The sequence below is a fragment of the Berghia stephanieae genome, chromosome 1 (genome assembly GCF_034508935.2).
Source record: "Berghia stephanieae isolate SIO BIC M18660-M18661 chromosome 1, UCSD_Bste_1.3, whole genome shotgun sequence".
In the NCBI taxonomy this organism is placed as follows: Eukaryota; Metazoa; Mollusca; class Gastropoda; order Nudibranchia; family Aeolidiidae; genus Berghia; species Berghia stephanieae.
The window spans coordinates 144,783,364-144,805,879 of record NC_088360.1 but is presented as its reverse complement, the minus strand read 5'-3'; the positions used below and the strand labels follow the sequence as shown (position 1 = coordinate 144,805,879).

The 22,516-nt window shown below is 35.0% G+C and overlaps 3 protein-coding genes across 29 annotated transcripts in view; 1 reads left to right on the top strand and 2 right to left on the bottom strand.

Moving 5' to 3' along the window:
- Positions 1–2,141, bottom strand: part of LOC144963423 (kinesin light chain-like) — a 104,243-nt gene extending 102,102 nt beyond the window's left edge. For all 22 annotated transcript variants that reach the window (XM_078897480.1, XM_078897457.1, XM_078897430.1 and 19 more), the window contains exon 1: positions 1,623–2,141. The gene's annotated coding sequence lies outside the window, so the exon portion shown is untranslated. The remainder of the gene's footprint in view (positions 1–1,622) is intronic.
- Positions 2,142–2,883: 742 nt separating this feature from the next.
- The window catches only part of LOC144963427 (uncharacterized), a 31,370-nt gene continuing 11,737 nt past the window's right edge, over positions 2,884–22,516 (top strand). For 2 of the 5 annotated variants that reach the window (XM_078897482.1, XM_078897481.1), the window contains exons 1-6: positions 2,884–3,102; positions 3,859–3,928; positions 12,449–12,498; positions 13,127–13,204; positions 15,520–15,639; positions 17,723–17,842. In XM_078897482.1, the coding sequence (XP_078753608.1) occupies positions 3,097–3,102; positions 3,859–3,928; positions 12,449–12,498; positions 13,127–13,204; positions 15,520–15,639; positions 17,723–17,842 (444 nt within the window). In that variant the 5' untranslated portion in view covers positions 2,884–3,096. Of the gene's footprint in view, positions 3,103–3,858; positions 3,929–6,257; positions 6,394–6,475; positions 6,755–12,448; positions 12,499–13,126; positions 13,205–15,519; positions 15,640–17,722; positions 17,843–22,516 lie in introns of those variants that run through there. The other 3 variants (XM_078897484.1, XM_078897483.1, XM_078897485.1) reach the window with 3 other exon arrangements.
- On the bottom strand, positions 4,243–11,719 carry LOC144963429 (uncharacterized). 2 transcript variants are annotated; one of them, XM_078897488.1, is made up of 4 exons: positions 11,586–11,719; positions 10,530–10,647; positions 5,576–5,722; positions 4,243–4,336 (listed from the first exon to the last, which is right to left on the bottom strand). In XM_078897488.1, exons 1-4 carry the CDS (start codon positions 11,628–11,630, stop codon positions 4,272–4,274), a joined length of 375 nt encoding a protein of 124 aa, XP_078753614.1. In that variant the 5' UTR covers positions 11,631–11,719; the 3' UTR covers positions 4,243–4,271. The 2 variants fall into 2 exon arrangements, with proteins under 2 accessions (XP_078753614.1, XP_078753613.1); XM_078897487.1 differs by lacking the exon at positions 11,586–11,719 and having other exon boundaries at positions 10,530–10,766.

Here is a 22,516-nt window from a genome sequence, read left to right as displayed (position 1 = left end):
ACATATTCTAATTCTGACAGTGTGAGACAGGCAACAAAGTAGGGGTTTGATGAGCTGAGTCAGTGTGATATGGGCAAAACAAAATTTCTTTTGAACTCTATTTCTATTTCTTTATCGGCTGTCATTATCCCCAGACACTTGTCGGGGGATAACGAAATTTCGTTACTCCCATACACATATTGGAAACTCCGCTCTTTTAAACAATTATCCACATTCCAGAATATGGAATGTTTCCAAATGCACATAAAAATAAGGAAAGTTAATAAAATATCTATAAAAACATACAATTAACCAACATTAAATCAGTTGTTACTACATATACACAATATGCGTCGACTTCGAAGTGGGTGTCATGGCCGAATGGTTTAGTCGTCTGCCCTGGAAGTTTTACCAGAATGGACGTTGCGGGTTCAAATACTGGTTCCACCACATTTTTGAAAAAATAAAAATTCCAGTCTTCTTTTTACAGAACGTTGCAAGGGATAAATGTCCAATCCATCCCCCCCCCCCCCCCACCTCTTTTTTTTTTTAAACTCTCTCTCTTGGTTCCTTTCTAGTTTCTAGCAAATTGTCATATTCGTCCCCACTCCGACCTCAAAAAGTGTCTAAAAAGAATAAATAATTAAAAAGCAAACAAACAGAAATATTCAGAGAGCGACCAAATGGTCAGATAGAGGAGAAAAAAAAAACAATAATTATTTTTTTTAAATAAAAACAATTTTAAGAAATTCATGCTCAGAAACGGAACACAAGGCCAAACAAAAAGGTGAAAAGAATAGACTCGCACAAAAAAAAAAGAGGTGGGGTGAGGATGGATGGGACATTTATCCCTTGCAACGTTCTGTAAAATGAAGACGGAATTTTAAAAAAAAAACAAAAAAAAACTGGCGGAACCAGGATTCGAACCCACAACATCGATTCTGGTAAAACTTCCAGGGCAGACGACTAAACCATTCGGCCATGACACCCACTTCGAAGTCTACGCATATTGTGTATATGTAGTAACAACTGATTTAATGTTGGTTAATTTTATGTTTTTATAGATATTTTATTAACTTTCCTTATTTCTCATTAAAGGAAACATTCCATATTCTGGAAAAGGGATAATTGTTTAAAAGAGCGGAGTTTCAAATATATGTCTGGGGATAACGAATTTTCATTATCCCCAGACAGGTGTCTGGGATAATCACAGCGTTCTTTATCAGTTCCACCCTCTGCCTACTGCCCACATTGTGTCGTCCTCCCCTCTGCATGCGCACGCACATTGGAGTCCGAATCCGAATTGCCACTTCGTTATTGTAGTTGAAATCATTATTTTGGAGACCCCAAAGCTGTTTTAGCAGACGTTAGTAATGTTAGGCTAATAAGGTCCTGCATTCATACAATTATTAATAGGTCTATCAAGTAATCAAATTAATTTTAAATGTGTGGATTCTCCCCTGTCCCAGCAGTCCCACTTCCTGACTGAGTCATGAGTGAGACATTTTTTGTTTTCAGGATTCATGTCATTGTTTTTAAACAAAACAAAACCAAAAAATTCAATTATGACGAGAAACATTTGAACAAGTTGCTAATTATACGGCATTCGGAATGAATCATTATGACACAGGCAGGCTGCATACCTGTAGTTAGGGACCCACAATGTTGAGCCTTGTCTGGCTTTTTCTCCGATATTTTGACTTTTGACTTATTTACTGTGTTGTGATGGGAAGTCAAAACCCAATTTAAACTTTTCAAAATCCACTTATGGATATTGGATCATTAGAACTTGAAACGTCTCTTATTGTTTAGCTTAATATTTATAACGGTGGTATGCAGATCAAGATCAGCTGTTCCTTTCTGTTTGGGGTCTGCTGATCAGACTTTCACTTTCATTCAAAACAAATGTCCGGATAATTCTCGATGGAATTTAACCACAGGTTGAACATAAAAGAACACATTTATTACTCCTGTGTATGTTTTCAAAATTATTGATCACACGGTTTCGAAAGAGGCCTCCTGACGCTTTTCTCTACATTAGAAAATGCTTCGATTTATCGATCGGTCTCCGTTTTATTGTTCGTCAGCAAAGAACATGGCGAAAACAACAATGATCACGGATAGTCACACATGTGACGAGATCAACATTACTACTTCCTTCTGAGTCTTCCCATTGATGACAAACAGTTCTCTGATCACGTGATAGTGTAAGTTGTATTTTGTTATCAGTCGCTTATGTGAAATTTTGCTAGTCTTATTTTTAAAAAGACATTGTTATCACGAAAATTTAATTTCAAGGCTTTTCAACCACAATGAGTAGAGTTATTTAGCGAAATAAGTTATCAGTCCTATAAACGCACCTACAACCACTCAACTTAAAGAGAAAGACGTAATGGAAACACAAATCTCTCTCTCTCTCTCTCTCTCTCTCTCTCTCTCTCTCTCTCTCTCTCTCTCTCTCTCTCTCTCTCTCTCTCTCTCTCCCCTCTCTCTCTCTATCTCTATCTATCTATCTATCTCTCTCTCTCTCCTCTCTCTCTCTCTCTCTCTCTCTCTCTCTCTCTCTCTCTATATATATATATATATATATATATATATATATATATATATATATATATCCTTTCTTTAAAAAATATAGCATTGTGGAGAAAATTGTGCTTATTTGAGTCAATAAAAAAATTGATGCGGCGCACAACTCTACTGAAAGATTTGAAAATTAGAAATGTATTTTTTACAGATAGATAAACAGATAACTTGATTTCCTTTTATAATTTAAAGTCAGTTTGAAAGTTCGTTGAGTCAAACAGATATCATAAAATATGTACCAACGACGACACTTGACTCCCAAAATCAACTAATTTTGACACTGTAAAAAGTTGTAAATTTGCGTCATCTATTTATGACATCAAGTATTATTATTACTTCCGTTGTGTTGTTTATTTAGTGGTGATCAGTGTTGTTATGTATGTTCTAATTGCGTGTATGTTTGTGTGTGTGTGTGTGTGTGTGTGTGTTTATGCTTGTGTGTGTGTTGTGTGTGGTGTATACATGTGTGTGTGGGTGTTGGCATTTTTCAGCAAATCGTGGCATTCATAGTGATATTATTCACTTGATCACATGAAGGTATTTCAGTCGCCATTTTGATTCTTTTTTTACTATTAGGGTTAGCTCGAGATCGAGGATATTTCTTTTTCTATTAAGGTTAGTCATAAGTCTTAGTAAAGGTGCTAGGATGTTTGTTTTTCCATAAGGTAAAGGGGAGACATTCCGAAAGCTCCTACATCCCCAGTATTCTTTAAATTTGTATTTTCACCGTTGATATTTTGTCAGGCATTTACTTATTCAATTTGTCATTATATCTAGAAGTATTTTAAAAACTCTAGAACAAACCTTGATAGATTTGTGAAAGTTTAAAATTTCTTAATTTGACCATTGTTTTGATTTTCAGCCGCCATTTTGATTTGTTAAATATTGAAAGGTAGTGCAAAGCAGTCCGAGAGTTGTTTTTTTTTTTTCTATTAGGGTTAGCTCGAGAGGTAAGTCATAAGTCTTATTAAAGGTGCTAGGAAGTTTGTTTTTCCATAAGTTAAGTAAAGGGGAGACATTCCGAAAGCTCCTACATCCCCAGTATTCTTTAAATTTGTATTTTCACCTTTGATCTTTTGTCAGGCGTTTATTTATTCAATTTGTCATGATTTTTTCTATTAGGGTTAGCTCGAGATCGGATGATTTTTTTTCCTATTAGGGTTAGTCATAAGTATTATTAAAGGGCTAGGGTGTTTGTTTTTCCTATTGGGGTTAATTAAAGGTACTAGGTTTAATTTTTTCTTGGGGTTAGTTGAGGGAATATATTATTAAATATATTATTGGGCCACACAGAAAAATCAACCGAAGATATACCAAATTACACAGACAACGTTGATTACCCATCTGCCCTCATTAAATGATGGTGAGTACAGTATCGAATGAAAATAGTTCTTTTCCCGCGAAATTGCGGGCTTTTTACTAGTATATATATATATATATATATATATATATATATATATATATATATATATATATATATATATATAGCAGGATTCAAACCAGTGACATACAGGCATGAGAGCAAGTGCCATAACATTACCACAAGACACATAGCCAAACACAAACATACACACAAAATGACATGTGCAGCACGTATTGGAACAAAATTACTGTTTTCAATAATGATTTATTTCCAGAAAATATTCATCTTCAGAGATAAGTTTTCAAAAATGTTTCCAATGCTTAATTTCGAAAAAAAAAAAAGATTAAATTAAAATAGAATAGAAGTTTATCGCTTTTCTGAAGTTTTGGATCCCAATCTGCCTGGGTTCTGAAAAAAGAAATAGAAAATTTTTGGGTGTAAAACTTATACAGACATGTAGCTGGTTACAAAGATGTTGTTGATGTGCGGCTATGTGGTCTTGTGGAATGACACTCGCTTTCGGATCGGAAAGTTCTTGATTTGAGCCTCTCTCGGCGCATAATTGAGTCCTTGGAAAAGGCTCTTTAATCACATTCCCTCACTGTGTCCAAGTGTAAAATGGGCACCTGGTCGTTAACAGCTTTGTCTCTGTCCGACAAAAAATTGTAATATCGCCTGACAGGCGTCATGTCCCGTCCTACAAGTTAAGTGTTGCTGTTTGCCAGGGACCATTTGTAAAGCGCTTTGAGCACGTTTAGTGGATATCGCGCTATATATAGTAAAACAAGAATCTCAGCATTTAATTTTGAAATCCCCCACTCAAGAACGAACCATCATCTTTACTCATTCTTCCCCTCCACCATCCGACTTTGGAACTCTCTACCAACCATTTATAAACAAGCCCTTTCGACTGATGACTTCAAAAAATCGCTCCCTGCTTGAAAAGACGACCATATAATCTTCAGCCTGAAGCTTTGGCCTTAATGGAACAATATATATATATATAATATATATATATATATATATATATATATATATATATATATATATATATATATATATATATATAATAATGATAATAAATTCACTCATGTATTTTTAAGCCAAAACGAACGTTTCCATGTCCTTCATTTCCTCAGTTGGCATTATCATCGTCATAATCATCATACTCATTTTCATCATCAATATATCATAATCACCCCCGTCATCTCAGATCAGTGGTCATATAGTTGTCATCATGATCATTGATCATCATAGGATATATATATATATATATAATATATATATATATATATATATATATATATATATTTACCATAATGTTGGAGTCAGTCTACATAGATGTTTCAGGCCCTTTCAGCCATCGTCAGGACTGTGTGTTACGTGTAACACACAATCCTGACGATGGCTGAAAGGGCCTGAAACATCGATGGAGACTGACTCCAACATTGCGGTATATATTAAAATAATAATTCGCTCCATTGCTACATGTCGAGCACTATCAGTACCACATTTGTATCAAATACGATTCAATATATATATTGACATATAATATATATATATATATATATATATATATATATATATATATATATATATATATATATATATATATGATGAAAACGTGGCTCAGCAATACGGTCTTACTTCGTACCCGAAAGATACCGAGCTGGAAAACCCGCTGCGCTGTGTGGCCTTGAGCAAATAACCTCGCCCTAGCTCCGTTTCCGGCCCTGCACTGCGGCTGACGCCTGGGTAGTTCCGGTTGAAATAGACCCTGAAGACAAATTTCCCCTATGGGATGAATAAAGGGAATTTTATTTTATTTATTCGTTATATTTATTTCTGGACATATTTTTAAATACATGTCTTTCCAGAATAGGGAATGAGATTAGCGGAAGAGTAGCGTCCCTTAATTGGACGTCACCCATAGTCTGTGACGTCACCGGCGGAAAAGTTATTAGAGAGAGAACGTCATGTTGGTTGTGCGCACAGACTATGGGTGACGTCCAATCAAGGGACACTACTCTTCTGCTAATCTCATTCCCTATACGGCAGTTAACGGGTTAAAGCCTTTTGAAGTTGGAGAAACAAAACTCACTCTTTTAAACATCTACCATCGAAATAGGAAGTTTTGATGAAAAATCTCTGACATCTGCTTACAAACTACATTGCAGTCCGCTTCAGATAAACTTCCGGGGATCAAAATTAAATTGATCTTATCCGATGTTTAGCGCATCAAAAACTCAAGGGGAACAACCATTCAGCGACACAAACATTTGTTTAATCTTTTAATTATCCTCCTTTAATAACTACATGTCTCCAGAAAGACAGAGTTTTAGTCCCGAAGCTCTCCATTTCCTCTCCGCTGCACGACGGTGTTGCTTAGCTTCGATGATTGCAGATGTTTTCCAAGGAGCTGATGGTCTTGTTGGTAGGAGACGGTTTTTCAACGGGGCATAATGGTCAAGATCGTCTCGTAACACTGTGTTGAATTTATGAGTGATGTTAGTTTTGCCATGCTAGATTGATTCTACGGCTGTCCTTATGTCCGAACGAAAACTGGATGTGTTGATTGCTTTTAGATTCCGGCACTTCACCTACCTTTTTTCCATTGAAATTAGTGGGTTCGCGTTACTAATTTTACAGAGTATCAAATAATGGTCCGACTACTTCAACGGGGTTTTGAGATTTCTCGTCAATTGACTATAATCGACGATATATTCCGAAAACGAATGGCTGTTGAACTAATTGAGTAAGATTGTATTCATCCAGAAGACTTTTCATTTAATTGATGTTATCTATGTGCGGCTATGTGGTCTAGTGGTAAGTGGTATGACACTCGCTTTCCGATCGGAAGGTCCTGGGTTCGAGCCTCGCGCTCGGCGCATAGTTGAGTCCTTGGAAAAGGCTCTTTACTCACATTCTCTCACCGTACTCAGGTGTAAAATGAGTACCTGGCCGTTAACAGCGTTGTCTATGTCCGAAAAATTGTAATATCGCCTAACAGGCGTCATGTCTCGTCCTACATGTTAAATGTTGCTGTTGACCAGGGACCCCTTGTAAAGCGCTTTGAGCACATTTAGTGGATATTGCGCTATATAAAGCTCATTAAAAAAAAAAGTAAACAACGCAAACTCAAAGAAAAGGAAGAGATATGGGATGAGAGCAAAGAGAGGCAAATAACGCACAATAAACACAATCATAGGACAGCACACACAATGACCCAACATTTATGACAGGAGCGAGCGCTCATCACACCGCCAGCCGGCAAATCAGATCAACATTAACCATATTGGTATCCTTAACGCAAGATCAATACGCTTCAACAGTCGTAACGTCACTTCCCTCCTATTGACGCATGGTAGATTAGTAACTGGCTCTATACTATCGGAACAATGGCGGACGCCCTTATGAAATATTTTTTTCCGACGAGCATAAAAGCGTATCCAGAGGGGAAAAAAAACCCATTATAAATCTGATCATGTTTTGACTTTTACACATTCTGATCACATGATATATGAAAAGTTCTAGCCAGCATGAAGAATAAAAAGTACTGATTTTCTTTGTTTAGAACCACGATGGCCGCCGTTGCTGGGCGACGTGATATTAGACTATTGAATCCAATTAGAAACAAATGCTACGAAATAGCGGAAGTAATTTGCAACAACGAAACGGATATATTTGCAGAGACCGAGCACTACGTTTTGAATATGAAGTAAAAATAAGCCAAAGCATAATTCTAATGAGCAAGTTGCTAGCCTTAGCAGAAAGCAACTTCAATAAAACTCCGTGCCGCATGAATTTCAAAGCATTAAAAAAATGTGATTTAAAGCTCTTTCTTAACACGTATCCCGTATTGTAATGTAATAATATATGTATGTATCCTTGCGTGACGATCATGCCATGTGAAATAATTATTCAGATCTATATACGAAGAGTTACTTATTTACGTTTAATATAAACACGAGATGAATTATAACTTTATATTTCAATTTTTGATTGTAAATGCTTGCAATTGTTAGGACCAGTAATTTGCATATATTGTAAATTATACTCTTTTTAGCATGCGTATTGACCTCATCTTGATGCATTTACATTTTTAAAATGCATAAAACCGTAGGGCCATGATGCCATCCTCGGCTCGATGGCAAAGCTCTCATGTGGAATAAAACTATCCAGAAGCGAGTGGGTGACAGCCAACCGGGCAAGAACTAAAGTGGAGAAAACCGGGCAGAACATGTTGGTGTGGCGACTTTCGACGGACAATCAATATAAGTGCCAACATCCAATACAGTCAGTGGCCGTACTGCTGAATACCGAAATACACCGAAATCTACAGAAATCTACTGGTGAGGAGTGAACCAGAGACCATGAGAGGTGGGGACCAGTGGCCACCAGTAGGGAATAAACCTGAGACTATGGTATGTGGGCAGCAGGAGGGATTGAAGAGTGGACTAGAGACTATGGGAGGTGGCCACCAGGAGGGAATGACCCAGGGACGAGGGGAGGTAGGCACCAATGGAGAGTGAACTAGAGACTTTGGGGGGTTGGCACCAGTGAGAATGAACTGAAGACTACCGGAGAAGGGTAACAACTAGGAGTGAACCCAGAACTATGTTAGGATTGTGGGATTGAATCAGAGACTATGGGTGGTGGGTACCAGTAAAAAGTAAACCAGAGAATATGAGAGGTGGGCACCAGTGAGGATTGAACCAGATACTGTTGGAGGTGGGCACCAGTGGGGATTGAACAGGATACTGTTGGAGGTTGGCACCAGTGGGGATTGAACCAGAGACTATGGGATTAAGGCACCAGTGAGAATTGAACCAGAGACATTGCGAGTTTGGCACCAGTGGGGAGTGAACCCAGAAGTGTATGAGGTGGGCACCATTAGGTAGTCAAGGTTGGACTATGGGAGGTGAGAATCAATGGGGAATGAACCCCGGAGATGGGATGTGGACATGATTGCGAAGTGAACCGGAACAATGAGAGTTTGTTATCACTGGGGAATGAACCTAAGATTAGAGAGGTGGACTCATTTGGGGTGTGAACCTGGGGCAATGGGAGGTTGATATCATTATTGAATGAACCTGGGACTATAGGAGGTGGACACAATTAGGGAGTGAACCAGGGACAATGTGAGGTTTATGTCAGCGGGGAACGAACCAGGGGCTATGAGGGGGTGGCACATTTCGTAGGGGGGGGGGGGGGGGGGGGGGGGGGGGGGGGCTGAACTCAGACTCAGGACTATGGAAAGTGGACATCAATGGAGAGTGAACACAAGGTTAAGGAAGAAGACACCCATTGGAGAGGGAACATGAGACTATCTGAAGTTGACACCAGTGGGGAGTGAACCTGGGACTATTGGAAGTGGGCACGAACCCAGTACACCGAGATGTGAATACCATGAGTGGGTAATGAACCTGGGACTATGGAAGGAGGGCACCAATCTGGAATGTTTACAAGACTACAGGATGAGATACAAGTGGCGAGTCTACCAGGAACTATACTATGTGGACAGTACTGGGGAGTAAACCCAATGCTAAGGAAGAAGCCACCCAGTTGAAAGTTACCCCGTAATACCTTGGGTGGACAAAAGTGGGGACCGAACCGGAACTCAAGGAGGCCGACACCAGAAGTGATTGAACCTGGGACAAGGGGAGGTAGACACCATTGGAGAGTAAACGTGGGATCGGAAAATGGAAGACAGACACCAGTGAGGAGCAAACCCGGGACTCAGATATATGGAAACAAGTGAATATTGAGTAAACCCGGGGCTATGGGAGGTAGGCATCCGTGAGGAGTAAACCCAGAACAATGTGCATGGACACCAATAGGGAATGATCAAAGGATGAGACACACGTGGCGTGAGACTGTGAGATTTGGACACTACTAAGAATTGAACCCAAGGCTGAGGAAAAAGACAGTGGAGAGTAACCCCAAATCTAAGTGGGGTGGTCACAAGTGGGGAGTGAACCTGGGGACTGTGGGAGATGGACACCAGTGGGGAGTGAACCTGGGGACTGTGGGAGATGGACACCAGTGGGGAGTGAACCTGGGGACTGTGGGAGATGGACACCAGTGGGGAGTGAACCTGGGGACTGTGGGAGATGGACACCAGTGGGGAGTGAACCTGGGGACTGTGGGAGATGGACACCAGTGGGGAGTGAACCTGGGGACTGTGGGAGATGGACACCAGTGGGGAGTGAACCTGGGGACTGTGAGAGATGGACACCAGTGGGGAGTGAACCTGGGGACTGTGGGAGATGGACACCAGTGGGGAGTGAACCTGGGGACTGTGAGAGATGGACACCGATGGGGAGTGAACCTGGGGACGGTGGGAGATGGACACCAGTGGGGAACGAACCTGAGACTCAGAGAGGTGGAAACCAGTGTAGAGTGAATGAATCAAGGGCCATGAGATATGTTTTCCAGTAGGGAGTAAACCCGGTACCAGGAAAGATGGACACAAGTGGGAAGTAAACCTAGGACTGTGAGATGCTTTTTGCATTGTTAATTACTGAAGATGGAAGATTTCTGACCGAAATAAGGAACATATAAAATATATTTTCACTGCTAAATTTGAAAATGAGATTACTTAGATGCTGCATCGAGACAATCCTACTGTTTGCATGCGAATCCTGGACAATGAATGATGTAGTCGTCAAAAAGTTGGAAGCAGTGGAAATGGGGTTCCTTCGAAGAATGCTCCGTATCTGTGGATTGAAAAGAAATCGAATGGTGATGTATTGAAAGAAGCAACGTTCAAAAGAAGTCATTAACCGCAGCAAGTGTGAGGAAAGCCCATAGAAGACAAAGGAAAAAGATGCATGATTACAACAGGTCTTGGCTCGACACGGAAGGAAACAACTCCACCATCATATTTTATATATTTTATATATATATATATATATATATATATATATATATATATATATATATATATATATATATATATATATATATATATATATATATATATACAGAGAGCGAGAGAGAGAGAGAGAGAGAGAGAGAGAGAGAGAGAGAGAGAGAGAGAGAGAGAGAGAGAGAGAGCCTTGTCAAACAGGACACCTGATGATGATGATGAATTACTGAAGGACAAAAATGGAATAACAAGTCTGGGCATTCTGATATATCGCTGGTAAACTAAATCATTAAAATTAATAAATCATTAGGGTTGAAGCGCGATTTTGTATAAGCATCGGCGTCATTAACGGAGGGAGAGAGAAAATGCAAACACAGGGGTGGTGGGCTACGGCATCGATTGCATCAATTAAAATTGATTGAATTCCCTTTATTCAGCCCGTTTAGAAAATCGCCTATATGGTCTTTTCCAAGGGAAGACTGGAATAACAAAGGCGTCGGCTGCAGTGCAGTGCCGCGAACTGAGGATCAATATTCTACAAAATGCCCTATTTGTGTTAATTTTTTTTACCGTACATGTTGTTTTAATTGTTTGATTTTTGTAAAACTAGCGGCAATTTTTGGCAAATTTTGCTATTTTGATGGCAAATTTTACCATTTTTTATGGCATATTTTGGCAAATTTTGGCGTTTGAAATGGCAAAAAACCGCGGGGACAGATAACAGGATTTAAGCTATACACAAAATGTTTCTACGGTCTACAGTCAGTCAATCTGTTTAATACTCACGTAAGTAGTGTTTCGATCACGAGCGTGACGAAATAACATATTCATATGTTACATAAAGATAATGATCATACAAAATGACATGCTCGTATCGTCAACCGGTAGACAGGAAAACGTCCAATTTTGGTAGGAAATAGCTGTAATTATGATCAAAAGAATTAAAGATTTATATCCTACGAAATAATGTAGAATGCATATTCAGGAAAAATTATCTCATGTTATATAGGAGACTGGTCCTGCTTAATTAAATAAAAAAGCATCTTAAATTTTTGTTGGAGCCAATATAAAAACTGTTTATTATTACTGTTACTATTATTATTATTATTATTATTATTATTATCATCATCATCATCATCATCATCATCATCATCATCATCATCATCATCATCATAACCTCATCATCTTCATAATTATTATCGTCATTGTTATTATTTTAGTTATATTTCTTGTTCATGTGGTTTTGCGCAATGTAGATTTCGGAATTCTATTTATTTAATGATTTTATAGAATTAAAAAAAAAAAATACTTAGAAGATATACAGTCATTATACATCATGGAAAGACCTCATAATAATTTAGGATTCAATGCTGATCTATGTATTCATGTGTTTACATGTAAAAATTATACCGAAGCTGATTCATGGGAAATGAGTGGTGAACTAAATAACATGCTCTTTGTAACATGCCCAGTTTTTACCCTACAAACTGTGATGGATTGCATCCAAAGGAAAATCCTTTTTCCACTTTTGATCGATTTCCATGAGAGAGCTTTCAAGTTTAGTAAATTGATCTGTGCTCGAGTCTAGCCTTAATTATTTTTCTGAACCAATTCGAAGTGACAAATTCTCTTTCTCTTATTTCTTACAGAGATCGCTTTTGCTGTCCTGTCAGTTTGCCTGGCTTTTGCTGCTGCTAATGTAAGTTGTCATCAGTAGATCCTATGAAATTCGTTATATTATTATTGCCTTTGCTAATGTATGTTTATATCTTTTAATTAGTTTTTAAATTAACTGTTGTAATGATTATATGATACATGTTTTGCAGTCTTGTCCTCGTGTTTCCACCTGATCTCTCTATTCAAGCCGATTTGTAGATAACACAAACTCTGTACTCTTTTCATTAGACAATGTGTCAAATATGTGGTATTTGTATGGAAGGAATAATTCCACAACAGACAATGTGTCAAATATGTGGTATTTGTATGGAAGAAACGATTCCACGGGAGACAATGTGTCAAATATGTGATATTTGTATGGAAGGAATAATTCCACAACAGACAATGTGTCAAATATGTGGTATATGAATGGAAGGAATAATGTGTATATGAATTGGTAATTGTATGAGAGGAATAATTCTACAACAGACGATGTGTCGCTTATGTGTTTATTTTATTGAAATACATAATTTATTGGAAAAAGCAATTCTAGAGGGAGTTTTTTGCCTCATCCATCATTAGTGTTTTATTTAACGTGTTGATTGGTAGTTTGAGAACATTTATTTTTATGTTATTATTTTTATTAATGTATCTTTTTTTAATATCCACAGGATGAAACAGCCAGACTAAAGAAAAGAAGAGATGATCCCTGTGTTGATTGTGTAGATGGCTGTAAATCTTATTGCAAAGTAAGAATTCTTGTAATAGATCACTGGGAGAGGATTAAATTCACTGCTTAGAAAATAATAATATATTAGAAAAGACCACCGTTAACCTGAAAACTGATATACAGTACAGCAGATAAATCTAGAAAAATTCATGGACCGGGTTTATTTGTTCGAGATTTCAGTATTTTCGTGATTCCGTGTTGAGTATTTTACAAAGAACATAACAAATTCATGGTAGGTTAACGTTGTTATTTTTGGGAGGATGAAATTATAAAAATTCCTCCCCGTTATCTCAAATGTGTCAAAAAAGATCTTGGCTCTGGTACAAATGACTGGTATTCTTTTAAGTAAAATACTCACAACATCTACCAGCCATATGAAACACTTAAAAGCAGAAAACCTAAAAGTTAATAGTCAGATTGATATTTTAATGAAAACCGATCACGTAATTGGCGATCTAAAAACAATAACAAAGAGCCGAGTGACGTCATCTTCATTCCTTCTATGAATCGGTAGCATAAGAGGTAGGTTATGAATAATTTGAATGGGTTTTCACTTTTATTAATTTTGAAAATCCATACAATAAGAAAATGAGTACAAATTCATTTTTTAAGAACTTTGAATTTTTTTGGGTTAAAAATATGTTTCTGCGTTGTTTTATATTCCACTCAATTTGGCACTCTTAGTTACCTATCAAACGTTTCTTTTTGTTTACGTTCCAAGATTTTTCTTCTACAGAGAGGACATATATAGAAAGTGTGAAACATATGTTGAAAGCATCTTGACTAAAATGTTTAAAGAGAACAAGACTTGAACGATACACAATAGTTTTCCAAAGTCTACAGTTTGTTAAAACTTTAAAAAAAACAAAAACTCGAAAGTAAAAGTTTCTTTTCACCAGCATGACAAAAGAGCATATTCTCTATGCTAAATGCACAAAATAGTCATTTTAAAATAACATGTAATTCACGTCAACGGGTTGCTTGAATTCCTGGATAGAGATCCTATTGTTTTCAGACATCGTCTTCAAATTGTCTTTTCAAAATATCGAAGTGGTCATAAAGAAACATGCAATTTTGCTAATTGACAAAATGCTATAATTACAAGCAAAATGCATAAAGGATTAAATATCTCGAGAAAATGAAACACCACATGGAACAGGAAACCAACCTGCTGATGTTTTAAAAATCATAAATCTTTGTTAGAGTCAATGTTTCCAACTTATGCATAAACATAAAATTATAAATGATAAGCACATTGTTCAAACCAGCAATATGAAATAATAATTCAACTTCCTAAGAAGCACATATCATACCTATTACCAAGTTTTACGGTACCACAATTATGTACGTATATATTTATGTACGTATTGTTGTCGGCATTGTGTACGTTAGTACAATAAATTCATTTTCGGATGAATAAAGTACATTGTTATTATTATTATTATTATTATTATTATTATTATTATTATTATTATTATTATTATTATTATTATATTATTATATATTATTTATCATTATTATCATTATTATTATTATTATTATTATTATTATTATTATTATCATCATCATCATTATTATTATTATTATTATTATTATTATTATTATTATATCATCATCATCATCATCATCATCATCATCATCATCATTATTATTATTATTATTATTATTATTATTATTATTATTATTATTATTATTATTATTATTACTATTATTATTATTATTATTATTATTATTATTATTATTATTATTATTATATTATTATTATTATTATTATTATTATTATTATTATATTATTATTATTATTATTATTATTATTATTCATTATTATTATCCTAAATAGTTCTGTCCTTGTTTCCTCCATGCCTATTATCATTTCCATGCTGCTTTACAGACCTGTCTGAGAATAACATTACTTAATCATTAGTCAGTGAATCTGGGTGCCAAAACAGTAATATTTGGCTTTACGATTGCAATAGAGGAGAAAAGTCGTGACGTCACACTTCTACTTTTCTGGGTCCAAGACCATTGGAAGTGTTTGTGTAACCAGTCCTTTAGATGACTAATAATGAATAGGTTACATATTTAACCATATTGTGGCACCAATATTTACACAGACACTTCAAGCACACCGATGCACATACTCAAACACTTCAAATATCAATGAATAAGAACGACTTATAATTTAAACAAGAATTCCAAGTTTAAGGTTTTGGTTTATTTTTGGTTATTTTATTTATATGCTTTGAGGTTAAAATACATTTTGTGGCCAAATATAGAAGAGGTAAGTTGTCAGTGACGACAGTTTTAAACGATCGTTCTATTTTGTTTCCACAGGATAAGATGTGTTACGATAAATGTCTGAAAAATGCTTGCCCAGACAATTGTGAAATCATCAATAATCCTGTTGTCTGTTCTAGATGTGTACACGAGTGTGACGTTGTGTGCAATGGAAAAGTAAGGATTTTTGTAATAGATCACTGGGAGAGGATTAAATTCACTGCTTAGAAAATAATAATATATTAGAAAAGACCACCGTTAACCTGAAAACTGATATACAGTGCAGCACAGAAATCTAGAAAAATTCATGGACCGGGTTTATTTGTTCGAGATTTCAGTATTTTCGTGATTCCGTGTTGAGTATTTTAAAAAGAACATAACAAATTCAAGGTAGGTTAACGTTGGTATTCTTGTGTGGATGAAATTAGAAACATTCCTCGCCGTTATCTCAAATGTGTCAAAAAAGATCTTGGCTCTGGTACAAATGACTGGTATTCTTTTAAGTAAAATACTCACAACATCTACCAGCCATATGAAACACTTAAAAGCAGAAAACCTAAAAGTTAATAGTCAGATTGATATTTTAATGAAAACCGATCAAGTAATTGGCGATCTAAAAACAATAACAAAGAGCCAAGTGACGTCATCTTCATTCCTTCTATGATTCGGTAGCATAAGAGGTCGGTTATGAATAATTTTAATGGGTTTTCACTTTTATTAATTTTGAAAATCCATTCAATAAGAAAATGAGTACAAATTCATTTTTTAAGAACTTTGAATTTTTTTGGGGTAAAAATATGTTTCTGCGTTGTTTTATATTCCACTCAATTTGGCACTCTTAGTTACCTATCAAACGTTTCTTTTTGTTTACGTTCCAAGATTTTTCTTCTACAGAGAGGAAATATAGAACGTGTGAAACATATGTTGAAAGCATCTTGACTAAAATGTTTAAAGATAACAAGATTTGAACGATACACAATAGTTTTCCAAAGTCTACAGTTTGTTAAAACTTAAAAAAAAAATACTCGCGAAAGTAAAAGTTTCTTTTCACCAGCATGACAAAAGATCATATTCCATATGCTAAATAGACAAAATAGTCAGAAATTTCTTCAAATTGTCTTTTCAAAATAAAGAAGTGATCATCAGGAAACATGCAATTATGCTCATTGGCAAAATGCTATAATTACAAGCAAAATGCATAAAGTATTAAATATCTCGCAAAATATGAAAGAAAAACATCACATGGAACAGGAAACAAACCTACTGATCTTTTCTAAAATCATAAATCTTTGCTAGAGTCACTCAATATCTACAGCGAAACAATTATTAGAACTTTAGGAGATAGTCCAGGCATTAAGATCAATGGTGAGAATATCAATAATATAAGATATGCAGATGACACAGCACTAATTTCTGACTCAAAAGAAAATTTACTACTACTCTTCAATAAAATAGTCACAGAGAGTGAACGTATGGGGTTATACTTAAATGTAAAAAAGACAGAATGCATGGTTGTATCAAGGAGAGAAAGAAATCCAATATGCAACTTAATAAGCAATGGAAAAACTATAAAACAAGTTCAGACATTTAAATATATTGGATACATAATAACTTCAGATGGCAGATGCAACACAGAAATAACACGAAGAATTGCAATAGCTAAAGATAGTTTTAATAAAATGAGTCTAGGTTTAAAAAACCACAATATCTCAATGACAACAAAACATAAGGTTTTGAAGGCCTACGTATGGTCAGTATTATTATATGGCTGCGAAAGCTGGACAATTACAGAAGACATTAGAAAGAAACTGGAGGCAGCAGAAATGTGGTTTCTTAGATGGATGTTAAGAATCTCATGGACAGAGAAGAAAACTAATGAAGAAGTATTAGAGCAAGCTGGAACTAAAAGGTTATTAATTCGTACAATAAGAAAAAGACAAATGCAATTTTTAGGGCACCTAAATCGACATAAATGTATCGAACATCTTGCTCTCACAGGAAAGATAGAAGGTAAAAAGAGTAAAGGTAGACCAAGAAAAACATATTTGAATAGTTTGAACAGCTGGGTGACAAAGAAAGAGAAGAGTTGAGTAATATTAGTTTTCTGAGGTTATCTGATCAGAGAGATGAATGGCGTACCATGATCATCGATGTCTGGCACAGACTTGGTACTTGAAGAAGAAGAAGAGTCAATATTTCCGTCTTAAACTTTAACATCTTTAAACAAACTTTAAACGATCGTTCTATTTTGTTTCCACAGAATAATGAGTGTTACGATAAATGTCTGCAAAATGCTTGCCCAGACATTTGTGAAGACATCGATAATCCTGATCCCTGTCGTACATCTGAACACGAGTGTGACGTTGTGTGCAATGGAAAAGTAAGAATTCTTGTAATAGATCACTGGGAGAGGATTAAATTCACTGAATAAAAAAAAATAATATATTAGAAAAGACCACCGTTAACCTGAAAACTGATATACAGTGCAGCACAGAAATCTAGAAAAATTCATGGACCAGGTTATTTGTTCGAGATTTCAGTATTTTCGTGATTCGTTGTTGAGTATTTTACAAAGAACATAACAAATTCAAGGTAGGTTAACGTTGGTATTCTTGGGTGGATGAAATTATAATGATCCCCCCCCCCCTTTTATCTCAAATGTGTCAAAAAAGATCTTGGTTCTGGTACAAATGACTGGTACTCTTTTAAGTAAAATACTCACAACATCTGCCAGCCACATGGAACACTTAAAAGCAGAAAACCTAAAAGTTAATAGTCAGATTGATGTTTTAATAAAAACCGATCAAGTAATTGGCGATCTAAAAACAATAACAAAGAGCCGAGTGACGTCATCTTCATTCCTTCTATGAATCGGTAGCATAAGAGGTAGGTTATGAATAATTTGAATGGGTTTTCACTTGTATTAATTTTGAAAATCCATACAATAAGAAAATGAGTACAAATTCATTGTTTAAGAACTTAGAAATTTTTGGGGGGTAAAAATATGTTTATGCGTTGTTTTATATTCCACTCAATTTGGCACTCTTAGTTACCTATCGAACGTTTCTTTTTGTTTACGTTCCAAGATTTTTATTCTACAGAGAGGAATTATATAGAATATTTAATCCTCGATCTGGATTTTTTGTAATGTATTTATGTTATTATTGTTTGTTTGTTTTTGTTCTTTATGGGGGGAGGGGTTGTTTTTGTTGGCTGAAGAAGGTTTTGAGCTAATTGCATACAAGATCAAACATATCGCGAAATATACAGGAGAAACACCACATGGAACAGGAAACCAACCTGCTGAATGTTTTAACAATCATCTTAATTCTTTGCTAGAGTCAATAGTTCCGTCTTCAACTTTAACATAAAATCATGAATGATAAGCACATTGTTCAAACCAGCAATATAAAATAATAATTCAACTTCCTATAAAGCACATATCATACCTATTACTAAATTATAATTTACCACATTTATTTACGTATATTTATGTATGATCATTGTCGGCATTATATACGTCTGTACAAACATTTCCATTTCGGATAACTAAAGTATATTATTATTATTATTATTATTATTATTATTATTATTATTATTATTATTATTATTATTATTATTATTATTATTATTACGATGATGATGATGATGATGATGATGATGATGATGATGATGATGATAATAATAATAATAATTATTATTATTTAATTTTATTATTATTATTATTATTATTATTATTATTATTATTATTATTATTATTATTATTATTATTATTATTATCATTATCATTATTAATTTATTATTTATTTTTTTATTATTATTATAATCAGTATTATATCTTTTTTATTATTATTATTATTATTATTATTATTTTATTATTATTATTATTATTATTACGATGATGATGATGATGATGATGATGATGATGATGATGATAATAATAATAATAATTATTATTATTTTTATTTTATTATTATTATTATTATTATTATTATTATTATTATTATTATTATTATTATTATTATTATTATTATTATTATTATTATTATTATTATTATTATATTATCATTATCATTATTAATTTATTATTTATTTTTTTATTATTATTATAATCATTATTATATCTTTATTATTATTATTATTATTATTATTATTATTATTATTATTATTATTATTATTATTGTTATTATTATTATTATTATTATTATCATTATTATTATTATTATTATTATAATATTATTATTATTATCATTATTATTATTATTATTATTATTATTATTATTATTTTCATCATCATCCTCATCATTATTATTATTATTATTATTATTATTATTATTATTATTATTATTATTATTATTATTATTATTATTATTATTATTATTTTCATCATCATCATCATCATCATTATTATTATTATTATTATTATTATTATTATTATTATTATTATTATTATTATTATTATTATTATTATTATTATTATTATTATTATTATTATTATATTATTATTATTATTATTATTATTATTATTATTATTATTATTATTATTATTATTATTATTATTTTCATCATCATCATCATTATAATAATAATAATTATTATTATTATTATTATTATTATTATTATTATTATTATTATTATTATTATTATTATTATTATTATTATTTTCATCATCATCATCATTATTATTATTATTATTATTATTATTATTATTATATTATTATTATTATTATTATTATTATTATTATTATTATTATTATTATCCTAAATAGTTCTGACCCCGTGTGGTGTCCGGGGTCCCTCAACTGAGAGGGTCAAGAATAGCCCAATGCCAAGCCAGCGTGTCGTAAAAGGCGACTAATGGTGTGTGATTCCCCTATCTTTGAGTCACCTGGTCCTCCAGGTTGGGGGTTGGCAAAGGGTTAACACCCCTTTCCGTTAAACTCAAACCGTTACAGAAACACAGACAGACAAACCAAATCCTTTTTTTAGCTTGGGCGACCGAAGACTTTCTGGAATTACAGAATTTATGAAGGACAACAGACAAAGCCGAAAGGACTCTGCTGACCCGATGACGTCTTCGTCAAACAAGCAGCTTCGAATTGCGTCGTGGAACGTTCGCACCATGTATGAAGCAGGAAAAAGCTCTCAAGTTGTGACTGAGATGAGAAGATACAGGCTGCATATACTTGGAGTAAGCGAAACCCACTGGATACAATCCAGACAGAAACACCTCAAGTCTGGGGAGAAGATTTTATATTCAGGGAGAGGGGACGGGATTCATACACAGGGAGTAGGAATAATTCTAAGCAAGTTTGCCCAGAAGTCACTGAGAGGATGGGAACAACACGGAGAAAGGATCATCATGTCGTCCTTTACAACACGGAGTAAGAAGATCAGCATGAACATTGTACAGATCTATGCCCCAACAAATGATGCAACAGATGAGGACAAAGATACATTTTATGGTCTGCTACAACAAGTCATTGACAAACTGCCAAGGAAAGACATCAACATATTGATGGGAGATGCTAATGCAAAAGTGGGACAGGATAACGTAGGTTATGAAGGTATCATGGGACGTCATGGCATGGGAGAAATGAATGATAATGGTGAGAGATTTGCACATTTCTGTGCATTCAACTGTTTGGTGATTGGAGGATCAGTGTTCCCCCATAAGAGGATCCACAAAGCAACTTGGGTCTCACCAGATGGTGTGACAGAGAATCAGATTGATCATTTTTGTATCTCTCGTAGATTCAGACGTTCATTGGAAGATGTGACAGTACGGAGAGGGGCAGATGTTGGATCAGACCACCACCTGCTATTGGCAAAGCTTAAGCTCCGACTCAGAAAACACGGGGCCAGATCACATACAAGAAGAAAATTCGAGGTGAACGCACTTGATGGGGAAAAGAATGAGGAATTCAAACTACAATTGAGTAATAGATTCCAACCTCTTACTGAGCTCGAGGAGGACATAGATGTAGAGTCACATTGGGCAAAGATCAAGGAAGTCTACATAACAACTTGCCACGAGGTATTGGGGGTAAAGAAATCGGAACATAAAGAATGGATAAGTCCAACCACCTTGGACCTTATTGAAAAGAGGAGAACAAAGAAGGAACAAGTGAATGCAAGCCGAACAAGGGCTTCAAGACTGGATGCACAAGAGCAGTATCGAGCCATAGCTAAGGAAGTCAAAAGATCTGTGAAGAAAGACAAGGAAGCATTCATGAACAAACTTGCAGAGAAAGCAGAAGCAGCAGCGAGTGGAGGACACATGAGGTTCCTTTATCAAACTACCAAGACACTTGCTGGAAAATATGGGAAACCAGAGGTACCAGTCAAAGACAAAGATGGGAAAACTATTTTTGGAAAAGAGGCTCAATCTGAACGATGGAGGGAACATTTCAACTGCCTTCTGAACAGACCACCACCAGACAACCAGCCAGAAATTTTGCCTGCAAGGAATGAGCTACCAATTAGCTGTGATCCACCATCGATAGCAGAGATTGTGGGTGCCATTAACAAGATGAAAAGGGGGAAAGCTGCTGGACCAGACCAGATTCCACCGGAGGCTCTAAAAGTTGATGCGGAAAGAAATGCTGAGGCCCTGCACCCACTATTTGAGAGAATCTGGAATGACGGGATATTCCCAAAGGATTGGAAGGAAGGACATCTTATCAAGCTTCCAAAGAAAGGGGACCTCAGTAATTGTAATAATTATCGAGGCATCACTCTTCTTTCTATCCCAGGAAAGGTTTTCAACCGTATTATTTTAGAGAGAATTAAGAATGCAACAGATGCTAAACTGCGGGACGAACAGGCAGGTTTTCGGAAAAACCGTTCAACCACCGACCAGATTGCCTCTCTGCGAGTCATAGCGGAACAGTCTATAGAATGGAACTCTCCTCTTATTGTCAACTTTCTGGATTACGAGAAGGCTTTCGACAGTATTGACAGAGCAACATTGTGGAAAATTCTGGCACATTATGGACTCCCTGAAAAGATAGTAAACCTCATTAAGGAAATGTATGAAGGATCAAGTTGCAGG

Excerpts from the sequence above, each read along its gene's own strand:
- LOC144963429 (XM_078897487.1), bottom strand. The coding sequence starts at position 10,710 with ATGACTTCTTTTGAACGTTGCTTCTTTCAATACATCACCATTCGATTT. Across the intron at positions 5,723-10,529 it reads TGTCTCGATGCAGCATCTAA|GGGAAATTTGTCTTCAGGGT; the intron begins GTAATCTCATTT and ends TTCATCCCATAG. Across the intron at positions 4,337-5,575 it reads CGGTATCTTTCGGGTACGAA|AACCCAGGCAGATTGGGATC; the intron begins GTAAGACCGTAT and ends TTCTTTTTTCAG.